The 12,274-nt window shown below is 53.7% G+C and overlaps 3 protein-coding genes across 3 annotated transcripts; 2 read left to right on the top strand and 1 right to left on the bottom strand.

The window, feature by feature from the left end:
- Window positions 1–852: 852 nt before the first annotated feature.
- SPSK_02669 (15-hydroxyprostaglandin dehydrogenase (NAD(+))) lies at window positions 853–1,787 on the top strand (the record flags this gene model as incomplete). The annotated part of the gene is made up of 2 exons (XM_016729537.1): window positions 853–891; window positions 924–1,787. The coding sequence occupies 2 exons, from the start codon at window positions 853–855 to the stop codon at window positions 1,785–1,787; spliced, it is 903 nt and encodes a 300-aa protein (XP_016589369.1).
- A 719-nt stretch (window positions 1,788–2,506) lies between these two features.
- On the bottom strand, window positions 2,507–5,977 carry SPSK_02176 (pre-mRNA splicing factor (Prp24); the record flags this gene model as incomplete). The annotated part of the gene is made up of 1 exon (XM_016729052.1): window positions 2,507–5,977. The coding sequence occupies one exon, from the start codon at window positions 5,975–5,977 to the stop codon at window positions 2,507–2,509; it is 3,471 nt and encodes a 1,156-aa protein (XP_016589368.1).
- A 4,727-nt stretch (window positions 5,978–10,704) lies between these two features.
- Window positions 10,705–11,846, top strand: SPSK_02593 (uncharacterized protein; the record flags this gene model as incomplete). The annotated part of the gene is made up of 3 exons (XM_016729461.1): window positions 10,705–11,069; window positions 11,241–11,594; window positions 11,669–11,846. 3 exons carry the CDS (start codon window positions 10,705–10,707, stop codon window positions 11,844–11,846), a joined length of 897 nt encoding a protein of 298 aa, XP_016589367.1.
- Between the last annotated feature and the right edge of the window lie 428 nt (window positions 11,847–12,274).

The following is a 12,274-nucleotide window of genomic DNA, read 5'->3' as shown; positions in this document are numbered from 1 at the left end:
CAAACGTGTTCACCAATACTAACTTTGAGGTAAAGAAATGCATCTCTGCAATTGATAAGGCCGAGGGATATTTTCAGAGAGAGTTATGTGTCGGCCTTACATAGGAGACATTTGACACAGGCTGGCGCACGAACACAGGAAAACATAAAAAATGCGGGGAACATCACCCAGTAAGTACAGGAAACCGGAAGCAACGCGTCACACTAGGTGTTGCAATGCTCCTTTCACACTCAATGTTTAGACTTGTTGCGGTATCTTTGTCCGCAGGTCTGGAAATCGTGTCCCGGGCAGAGGCGTAGTCCCGTTAAGACGATCACCAGACTAGCACGCAAGCTAACATCAACCCAAACCCAGTACCAACACCACACCATTCATACACAGGATAAACGACGATACTATGCAAGAGCTTAGAGCCCGTCCCACTTCACTCCATTTTCTCATTTCCTTGATAGATGGCCCATCGCCAAGTGTTTGCTTGCTGTGACGCGTACCGCACTTTTTCCCATTTCTGTCCCTCCGGCTCTCGTTCTCCTCCCACCAGGCTGAACATGTCCAGAATGGGGAGAGGCAGATCACAGCTCCAACGGAGAGTCGTGAGAAGGGCCTGGACGCCCTGCCCAGTAAAGCATCGCGATTTGACCCCTCCTCCTTGTTGATCGGTTTGTTATTGGAGACCGTATCTGAACTTGGGACAAGGTATGCTCCATATTACAAATGATTTCCGTCTTCCCCTCGCTGCGTCTCCGAGATCCCAGTTTTGTGTTAACGACTGGCTTCGTGATAGCTTCGACACAACGACAGAACCACGACACACCTTGCCACTTTCTACATACCTCTCTGTGCAGCAACACAATGGTGGAGTCCAAAGTTGGCATTGTGACCGGCGCCGCAGTAGGTCATGGCCTTTCTTTTATGATAAATAGTGCCTCAATGGAGTACTCACTTACACCTCGCAGTCTGGCATGGGCAGGGCGCTCGCCACGTATTTTGCTGCCCAGGGCTGGCGCCTCGCCCTCTGGGACGTCAACGCCAAGGTCGGCGAAGAGCTCGCCGCTGAGCTCGGCCCCGACACCTTCTTCGTCCAGTGCGACGTCTCCAGCTACGAGTCCCAGGCCAGCGCCTACCTCCAGGTCTGGAAGAAGTGGGGGCGCATCGATGCCCTGCTTGCCAACGCCGGCATCGTCGAGCGCTCCTCCCTCTTCATCTTCAAGCACCGAGGCAACAAGGTTGAGGAGGTGCCCCCGGCTCCCAACTTGGCCTGCACCGACATCGACTACAAGGGTGTCCTCTACGGTGTCCAGCTCGCCATCCACTACATGCGCCACAACCCCGACAAGCCCGGCGGCAAGATTGTCGTGACGGCGTCCAACGCCGGCATCCATCCCCATCCCTCGTACCCCGAGTACAACGGCGCCAAGGCCGCCGTCGTCCAGTTTGTTCGCGGCGCCGCCGAGGTGCTGAAGATCAAGGAAAACATTCTCATCAACTGCGTCTGCCCCGGCATCGTGCGCACAAACATTATCCCGCCCGAGATGGTTGCTGCTGTGAGCGCCGAGTCACTGACGCCGCTCGACACGATTACGCAGGCGTACGCAGGCTGCCTGGCGGACGGAGACACGCGCAGTGGCGTCATCCTCGAGTGCAGCGGCACGCAGATCAGCGACATTGACTACTCGCGCCTGACGTTCAAGAACGGTGTGCCGAGCGTCCGTTCCATCACCGTGTGGGATCCGCTGTTTAAGCAGATTCACGGCGAGGCGAGTGAGTTGCCATCTGCAATTCCGTAGAGTTCGAAAGATGGAATCACTGGGTTCCGTTGGTATTGGCCCATGTTGACCTTCGCCACGGGCCAGTATATACAAGACGACAATCAAGAGCTAGAATGAGATCAACGTGTTTTGTACTACTTGTTCAAACGTGACATGAGTGCAATATGTACACCAAGAAGAGAATTAAGACTAGAAAATACAGATTGTGGAGCAAATACTACCGAGAGAGATGGGATATGAAGAAAGAAAAAAAATAGGGGAAATACAAAAGGTGTAAGTCACATCTCATTCGCCGTTTTTGATGGTCCTTTTGCTTTTATCATTTTCTGGCCCAGAGGCAGGGCCACCAATATCCCCTTGCCAAACCCCCCTGAATTTGTGGGATCCATGTCAGGAACCATGTACAAAACCAATTAACAAAACCTACTCAATTGCGATTGGCAACTCAAGTTAAAATACATATCCGAACCAACCCTGTCATTTTTTCCTTTGCTCAAGAGCCTATGGCTCTTGCAATACATGATGAGTGGGCATTCGTATATGCTAACTAATGGCCGATGCCCGGACAAGTTCGCAAGTACAAAGCCCACCATAAAACACAAACATGAGATCAACTCGTCGGGGTATATGCATCCAAATCCACAGGGCGCACCGTCCTTTTTCGCCAGCCCCGTGTTTCCAAGAACCATGTTACTAGTGGCCATTCACAGCAACATCGACATCCATTTTGGTGTCATTCATGGCATTGTTGCTCTGGCATCTTCCTCGGCAACATCAGCGGGCTTTGCCTTGCCTTTCTTGTGGTCCTTCTCCTTGCCTCCATTGCCGTCGTCTTTGTTGTCGCCTTCTACCTTTTTGTCTGCATTTGCTCCGGTACTAAGGAACAAGGCACGAAATTCGGCATTCGACTTCTTCGTGGGTACTGGTTCCGATCTAGAGGCGGTCGTCGATGTGCCATTGATGGTGGTAGGTTCACCGTTGCTTTTGGCACCTGTCGATGCCGACAGTGCAGTGAATCCAACGCCCCGTTTCGCACCTTTGCCACCCAGGACAGGGCGCTTCATGTGAGTGGGCATTAAAGTTGTTGCGGATTCCGTCGGTGCTGCTGCCGTCGGGCCCGCGCTCTTTTTCGAGGGAGTGGTCGACGAGGTAGCCGCTTTTGGAGGACGCGGCGCAGGCTTGTCCATCCGGTCGGAGCGGACTTCGGCTTTCTCCTTGAAGAGCTGGGCAACAGTGCCGGTTCGGAGGGTGTGTTGGTCGAGTTGCGCGCCTTCGAGCGCCAACTGCGCTTTGCCAGCCGCGACCGCATCCGCAAACTCGACAATGGCGCCGCCATGATCGGCACGAAGCACAAGTTTCGTAATGTGGCCGTGGGGCTCCACCAACGCCCGAACACGGGCGATGTTGACCGTGTCTGGAATGCCGAGGAGAGCAAACGTCCGGTTGCGAAGTGCCTCTTTGTCTGCATCTTTGGCGTCGGCACCGTTCGACCTGTCATGTGAGTCGTCGCCGCCGGCTACCCCGGAAGCTATTGACTCTGCGGCGACAGACGTTTCTCGTGCCGAGGGTCGGGAATTTGTCGGCACGGAGATTTCAACAGTTAGAATCTGAGAACCCATTTTGACCTGATTTAGTTCTGACACTGCCCGGTTCGCCTCCTCCTTGGTCTTCATGACGACGAAAGCAGAGCCACGGCTGCGGCCGGCAATGTTGCGCAGAAGGCGAACACGATCAACAGCTCCGTGTTTGGCGAAGAGAGTCTCAATGACCTGTTCGTCCGCATCAAACGGAATGTTTTTGGCATGCACTTCGCGGCCTTCGTCTGTAGCCCCGTCTCGTGCCTTCTTAGCTGAAGGGTCGGAGTACTGCACCGACAATTTGTACTTGCCCTCGAGCAACTGTCCATTCAGTTTTGTGGCCTTGGAGGCCGACTCGCTATCGCGGAACGACACGTAGCAGAAGCGACGGTGTGCATTGTACTTCAGACTCGGCCACCGAATGCCGAATATGTCTCCACTTTGATCGAAAAGCTGGTGGATAAATGCATCATCGGCCGACGGTGGAAAGTTCGTGATGTAGAGTGTAATGCCCGTTGCCGGTTTGACAGAGATATTACGGTCACCAAAGTACTTCCCGTCGCGAATCATTGCAGACTGCACATCCTCAGCAGACCTGAACTCAACCAACGCGACCATAGACTTGCCATGGTCCTCCTTCTTGAGCTGCATGTTGTTGATGTGGCCGTACTCGCGGAAATATTGCCGCACCTTGGTAGATGTAACGTCGACCGGCAGGTTGGATACAAAGACGGACGTGTTTTCGCGGTCACGTTTGAGGGTATGGTTTTGTTGTTCATCGCTTTGGGCAGAACCGTTCTCGCTTTTCGGCCTTTTCGTCGCAGGCCCGGTAGCGTCCTTGTTGGCATTCGATTCCCACTTTCGTTTCACCCCAGAAGTCGGATCTTCAAGTACACGCTCTGGTTCTCGGTGGCCGGTACTAGCTTCGACAGAAGTAGCGGGTCCTGTCCCTACGTAGGTTCCAGCCTGTGTCCGTGCTTGAGCATCGGCTTGGGCGGCGGCTTGTGCCGCTGCGGCCTCCTTGCGTTGTTGCGCTATGGCTTTTCGGATGTTGTGTACATCGTCGAGGGCACCGCGCAGAACGTCAGAGCTTTCAAAGTCGTTGCAATGTTGCAAATAGATTTCCATGATACGCTCGGGCCAATTCAATTGGGGATCGTGCAGGGCTCGGCTGAGAACACTTGCGGGGCGCGTCGGCGTGCGCGACATTCGTGTCGGGGGTGCTGGCGTTGGGCTTCGGCCGGTTCCTTTCTGTGACTGAAAAAGGTTCATCTCCCACAGATAGTAGCTTAACCAGAAGCTGTAGTCATGGGCGAGCAGTTCCTTTTTAGCCAACTTCTCCCAGTGCTCGCGTGCCTCATCAATGGCGCCGTGCTTTTCGGTCAGGTGGTAGATCATGATTCGTTCGAGGCGGAAGTTGGGGTCGCCCTGGAAGGCGCTGCCGAATCGACGCTCGCCCCAGACCTGGACGGCTTCGAGAGCAGCCACGAGGCCAGAATCAGCAAGATCGACAGCTTCGTCGGACGCATTCGGATCAATGGCACAACGGCGCAGGTAGCCACACCAAGCAGCATACATGTCGACAACCGCAGCCATACCGTCACGATCCAAGGAACTGTTTGTGGCAGCATGCTTTATACGTTCCATGTCGGAGAAACTGAGACTTGCCTGCTCACCGCTGATGATATACCGAACCCAGAGGGCGCCAGACCAGGGGCAGTGCTGGACGGCGCGCTGCAAAACATCGAGGCTATTCGGAAGAAAACGCGCCAGTTCCTCGTTGCGGTTCGGGCCGTCTCCCAACTCACTCCGAAGCTGCGAGATAAAAACAACCAGGTCGGACCAAGCCGTGTCGTCTGTTTGGAAGACGCTGGTCAACGCGCGTCCGAAAAGACCCAGCGCAACGCGCATGGCCAAAACCTTGTCGTTCCGCTCGGCCAGGGTGTTTGCTACCTCCCACCCCAGATATCTCGACATGGCTTCGCGGTGAGCCTCTTCGTCGCCGGCACGGATGGCCGCCCGCAATGCCATCTCCATTGGATCGCGTTGTTCGTAGATGGCTCTTGCAGTTCGCGATTGCTCCGTCACGGCGCGCATCGTGTCTTCGTAGGCGGCTGGGTTGTACTCTGACAAAAAGGAGCTAAACGCCGAAGACGTGTCGTCCCAGGCCGCATGTGGTATTGTCAAGCGATTGCGATATAGATGGGTTATGCGCCGAACGCCCTCGACGGTGCGCGTCCGGTCGAGAAGGTCACGCTCCAATGCAATCCATCGATTCCAAAGCTCGTGACTGTCGCTGAGGCGGTACTTGGTCGCTTCGTGACCTTCGCTCCACAGGTGGAGAGCTGCATCGAGCGAAAAGATGTCGCAAGCGGCCTGCTGTTCGTCCTGAGGCCAGGCAGCAACGCTGCCGCTCCGCTGCATGCACTCGAAATAGAGCGCCCAGAAGTATTCGCAGTAGGCGATCCACACGCGTATGCTGCCAGGCTCGGCGTTGACGGCGGCGCGGTAGAGTTCAACAACACGGATGCGTTGCTCCAGTCCTGTCGCGTGGCGGCGCCGTTGTTCGATGTAGTCAAGCCAGCTATCTTCGCCTACGGGCGAAGGGGCGGGAGGCGGAGAGCTGGCCATAATGGCTGAGGCGTGCGAACGGAGGTAGTAGAATTTGGGACCATCGGTTTGACTCGCAGGATGAACCGAGAGAGAAAGAGAGAGGTTTGTAAACGGCAAAATAGAAAGGAGGCTCAAAAGGCTCAAAAACCAAAGAAAAGTAGCCTCTCGCTTTTGTCGTCCTTCTTGGCTGGCAGCGTGAAAAGTTTATCGTTTCAGGTGGAGGCGGCGCGTGGCGCTGCTAGTGTAAGATAGGACAACTGAGTATGTTATGAGCACAGCGAGACGGGAGACGGCGAAGAATGACGATGCGTGTTGTTGGCTGACTGGCAGCTGCAGACACAGGGTGGACGATGCAGATGCAGGGTAACAAAAAAAAAGTTGTAAGAATGGACCTCAACACCATGAAAAGGAGACGAACAGTTGAGGAAAGAACTAGGATGGGTGGTGTATGACGGATGGAGCCTCTCCCTTCTGCCTTACGGACGGAGTGAAGGAAGGCGCAACTGGTGGCCGGCTCGGGGTTTGGAAGGTGAAGAGACGTGCTAGAGCTGGTAGATGGACAGTTTCGTGGTCGCCCTTTGCTGCATCCTGTTTCCGCGTTGCGTACGGAGTAGTTTCTTTGTTGCGACGAAGCGCAGCCCGCCTTTCTTAGCTCCTTGGGAGGCCGGCGGCGTTGTCATAGTCCGCGTGGTGCTGTTTTGTATTATTTTGTCTCCAAAGAAGCGAGTTCCAGCGCAATGGATTGGCAGGCAAAAGTGGGCTCCTGCCTTCCAAAGTGGGCTCTTTCTGTGGGCGGCGTATTTCCCGGCAGCGCCATAGCGAGCGCAAGCGGGGCGTCCTACGTAACTGTCGAGATTATGCCTCAGGGGAGTGCGGCCTATTCCATGGGTAACCCGAGCACTAATGCTGCAGCGGGTTGCACTCTAAATATCTTACCCACGACACCAGATGTTTCTGACGTAGTGACAGACGGCAGGCGACTTGCCATTGGTGACGGCAGGAACGGTCGTTGCTGCGAGGTGCGCCTTCTTGACTCTGGGCGGCCGGTATCTTGGATTTATCTGAACAATATACGAGTACGCGTCCTGGCTTCGTATCTTCATCCCCCTTTGCTGTGTAGATTTGGCTGAACGTCTCGACTCCTTCGACATGCCGCCGTTATCACAACACCGGAAGATTTTCCCCACGTTTACAAAGACGCAAAGTCACGGCCACACATTCCTTCGCCCAGATGCCCTTGTAGCACTGTCCTGACATTTCCCATTCCACCAAGTGATTCAGCATCTCCGCGGTTTTGCTCCCTGGTGGTTTGTCTGTTTCTCACAAACACTACGTCACATGCTGTGCAACCGCTAAAACAGGCTGGACTAGATGCGCGAACTCAACCTCCCGCGGTGAGCCACGACAGGAGGGGGAAAGATGCAACCAACGCAAAACAACCAACGAGACGGCAAAGAGCTGAAGGGGGCTAGATCACCGGCTGTGTCTCGCTCCTCCACGCATCGAAAACTTAAATCAAGAGGCACAGCGCAAATAGGGTTGGCGAACTTTTGCGGGCAGACAGGGCCACCCGAGTGTCTAGGATGAAGCGCAAAGGTTGACATTCAGCCCGTCTCTGTGTATTGGTTTCTCACACCTGTGGATATTTTCTCAAGACCGCGTCGTTTTTAGAGGAGCCATGTTCCATGAAAGTCTAGTCATCCGCTGATCGCTACCACATTTTGCCAAGGATCAGTTGGGCGGGTTCTGGTCAAGGCTCGCAACAAAAGGAGACGAAAGGACGAGGAATACGCTTTCATACGACACAATGCCAGGCCAGGCATGCTGAGCAGCGCATAAGAGGAAGCAAACGACGCTTGACAGCCACTGGATCGCAACAACCCACGCACAGAAGAATGGAGCAGCGCCCTCGCGTTTTCCATTTCCCATCTCCACTGTGAGACGGTGCACATACCCCGAGGTCCGGCTCGCCAACTCACGCCTTGACGACTGTCGTTGTTACACCCAGTCTCAGCGGACTGTGGCGGGCTTGCAGAGTATTGTGAGCATTTGCCAGGTTAAACAAATACCTGGGCTCACAGGAAAACAGACCAGTTTTGAAAACACGCGATCGTCAGTGCGTTCTCCGATTTACACCCGGCGGGACTGGCCCTGACAACCAGGGTCAAGTTCAAAACCCTTTCCCTCGCATTTCCCTCGTTTTACTCCGTACTTTACCCTCAGAACTTGCTTCAGTTCGCTTATTTTGCCTAGCAATCCAAGGTACACGTGATAGGCCTGGCCAGGTGCCGATCTTGCCGATCGACGTGGGAGAATGGAAGGCGGAAATAGTTGCCCCCAAACATCCCAGAGCTTGACATTGTCCTGAGGCATTGAATCTCGCCAATTCGGGAACGCCCCGTCTCTGTTCTCTTCCACAAAATGATCAAAGAATCGGATGAGACGATTCCCAATGCCTTTTGGTGAGAGTGGAGAGACGAAACAGAGGGAGAATGTCCATCATTCGTCTCCTGCGTCGATGTCAAAACCGATCACAGCAAATACCCAAAGGGAGCCTGGCGCCGGGCTATCTCCTGTTTATGCCCTGGTCACAATGGCTTGGCGCTGCGGAAGAGCTGGTCGCGACTTATTTCCCAGCCAATCTGGTACTAGAGGACTTCGTAATACCCACGGCTGAATCTTGTAACAGACGGCAGGTCAGTGAACAAAAAAAAAAAAAAAAAGGAAATAGGAAAGCCCCTTACGCTGGACGCCCGATGACGTCGTCCCGCATTGTTGGCGCCGGAGGGCCTAGCCCAGTCCTAGACGGTTTTTTGTGCTGCATGTTCCAGACCACGTTACCCTTATTTAAGGTAGCAATTTCAAAATTTCAGGGTATTTTTCCCCAGCATGTTAGGCGAACCAACAAATCCATGTGCAAAAAGAAAGCGGAGAAGTGGATGAAGAGACTTGTCCCAGTCCGGGCTCCATGGGTGGTGCGTGTTTAGATTGCCAACAGGTGAGTTTACCAGCTTTGTTGTCCCTGCTCCTCACACGCCTGTTTTTCTCGTCCAGCGCCAAACACGGCTATCCGGCATTCAACAAAGGGAGCTTGGCTTGGCCCGACCAGTCTCATCCCTGAACATCAATTTTCTCTCGTTTTCTCTTGCCAAGGGAGATAGCCATAAAACTTGAGTGAAGAGAATGCCAATAGGCAACCAGGGTCACACCGCAACAGGACGGCTCTTTCATTCATACCAATCAGAAGATTTGGAGTTATCCCCATCAGTACTTGTGCTCGGACTTCGGTCCACGGCGTATCAACATCCCGATTCGGGATGACCAGTCTGTTACATCTTTCCTAATACATTAAAATCAAATGAGAGTAAACTATGTCGCGTTCCTATCTAGACCGAGTCGGCATTCTCTACTACAGGACTGACCAAGAACAGACGATGCTGAATGATATCGATTAGGTCTGTTGCCGGACGGGCAGCCAGCAGCGAGCGGCCAGCAGCCGTCTCCTTGATCAACTAAAAAGGCAAAGTCAGCTTCGACCGTCTATCTCTTGCGAGAGTAGCGGCACGCTTGCACTACAGCACCGCAGCAAATCGAATGTCATTGCGGCAGTACGCGCGGTCGATGCCGCGTGGATGCTTTAGCCGCCGCAGCGGATATACCACCGAGTGGCCACAAGAACGGTCTTCGGAATGCCTATGCGCGTTGCTGTTGGAGGCGATCCGTCATCCAACCGCAGCGACCACACACTGCTGAGCCTTGAGCTCTGCGTGCTATGTATTGGACGCAGCTTGGAGTGATGCAACCGTCTGCTGGGGCTTGTGAAAGGTGGTGTTTCCTGCAAACGGGATACTGCTTCGTCAAAACGGACATATTGCAACAAGTGCTGGGAGCAGCAACGGCGTTCGGAATCAACGGAAGCGGCTGAAGAAGCAAGTACAAAGCGGGTATTGATTCGGGTCAGCTCGAATACGTCGGCCTGGATGGCGAACCGCATCTTGCCTCACGTAGCCGCATAGAGCTACGAGCAGTATGGGCCGCCCTCTGCTCTTGGTGATCTCCAGTATATCGCTCCATATGGCGCAGCATTTGATGAGTTGGCTTCGCGAAAGGAAAAGCAGACAGTGAAACTTCGGAGTAAGGATTGAAGCAACGGCAAGGCGAGCGACTTGGCAGCCGAGCCCGTTTAATGGCGGCCCACGAGGGCCATACCAGGCATGAAATTCTCGGATACGTCGTACAAAGACCCCGTCCTTAAAATTCACTACCTTTCTTAAGAAAAAGGAGAGCGAAACAGCCATATAAGAAAGACAAGGCCTGAAGCTGGCTCGCGTAAAGGTTACGCTCTTGACTGGCCGCACTGCCAACGCTTTGTTTGCCTATCTTTTCTCGGAAGCCAGTATGCGGAAAGAGGAGACCAGCGATCTTTTAACATCAAACAAGTCACGGAGATTCAGCTTGCCCGGACATATGTAAATAAATTCCTCTTCTAACCAAAGGCCACTACGCCAAAGGCCACGGTGCCTTGGTACTGGTGCTCATCAGGACGCAACCATATGCTTTACAGACACTGAATCGAATATCATCGCGACCACACAACCCAAATTTGGTCTACTCCATGTGAATATTGCTTACTGCTATCTCTTCATACCAGTTCGCATCCTTTGTTTTAGCTTTTTATCTTGTCACAACAAAAACAATGCCTGTCTCAGCACCGCCTCTGTTCGCTGCTCTGCCGCTCGACACGAATGGTCCAGCCGGTAATGCCTGGTACCTTTACGCAGGCAACGAAGATCTCTGAGCTCTTCATATGTTGCCGCCAAAGGTTGTTGCGGCCGCTCGTATCGTCTCAAATTCTCTCTGGTACGCGTGTTTTCCTGGACTTGCCACTCACAAATCCATACTTGCCGCATTTTGAGCGCGAGGCATTCCAGCGTATACTTGAGAACCGATTACGTGCGACGGTCGAGACTGAGGACCAGCGGGTGGTCGACGATGACGCCGGTATCTTCAACGCGCAGTGTCGCTGCCTTTGGGATGGGATCCGGCAGTATGATGATCTTTCCCAAGAGACGGGATTCATGGCGATACGCAATACAGACTCTCCGCTGACGTACTTCACAGGCTACCTGAAGACTAGTGTTTAACAACACCAAGACGCGGGAGAAATTTATACTCCGATTCTCTGGGCATTGACTGTGAACTCTGTATGTGCGAGAAAGTTTTGGGTAGACAAAAGTACACATTCCTAGAAAATCTGCTAACCTTCATGCTTGTCAAATAGCAAAGATCGCACAAGGTGGGATCATAGGCCGCGGCGTTCTACTCGACAACGCCGGTTATGCCGGACACCGCGGCATCCAGCGTTGACCACATGTCCTGCACCGGAATGCCCGTCGAGCACCTGCAGGACGTTGTGCGCGAGGAAAGGGGTCACATTTGAGCAGGGAGACATTGTCCTGATCCGCATCTGCTGCACGGCTGCTTCCGATGCGGCCATCAGGGATCAGCAAAGGGTGTTGCCGCCGTGCGAGATGGCGGTATTCATGGGACTCTTGCTCGACAATGGCAAAGCTTCGATGGATCTGCGAGACTGTGCGGCACTTACCGGCACCACCATCAGTATTGAGCAGAAACCGTGTGCGCCGACCGCGTCCGGCCTGGCGCGGCATGGAAGGGTGAGAGCTGAGAGGACACGACGAATGGTGATAGGCTGGTGCACCATTGGGTGCTGGCCGGCTGGAGTGTGCCCATTAACGAGATGTTTGATCTCGAGGCTCTGAGAGCACAGCGCGTGGTGCATGACCGCTGGACATTCTTCTTTGCGAGCGTCCCGCTGCGGGTACCCGGCGGCGTCGCAAGCCCAACGAACGGCAGAGTCGTCTTTTAATGGGATATGTGTCCTTGAGTTCCGTGTCCTATGTCTGGTGCAACCTTGGGTATTTGTCTTCGATACAGGTGGTGTAGAGCCACATATCTGTCCATTCTTGCTCACCTCTTCACAACTACTTCCTAGTTCTGTGGGCGTGAAGCATTGCCCTACCTATACCCCTGATGTGAACTCTCCGTCTCTAGTCCTTGATATATCGTCTTTGTTCCATGACCGTTAGTTGAGTGTCTCGTCCACACTGCGTGTCTTGTCACCTGCCGAATTATTGGAAACGTTTACCTCGCTATTTGGTAGTGACCCTCCTCTGCTTTGAATTTCTTTCTGAGAACAGAAAAGCACGATGAAACAAAGACACGCCGACCTTGGTACACTCGCCAAGCGAGTGTACCACCGTTACACCTCGTGGTGGCTTCATCAGACGAATATTT

Source organism: Sporothrix schenckii (assembly GCF_000961545.1).
Source record: "Sporothrix schenckii 1099-18 chromosome Unknown Cont43, whole genome shotgun sequence".
Taxonomy (NCBI): Eukaryota; Fungi; Ascomycota; class Sordariomycetes; order Ophiostomatales; family Ophiostomataceae; genus Sporothrix; species Sporothrix schenckii.
This window is presented reverse-complemented; position numbering and strand designations above follow the sequence as displayed.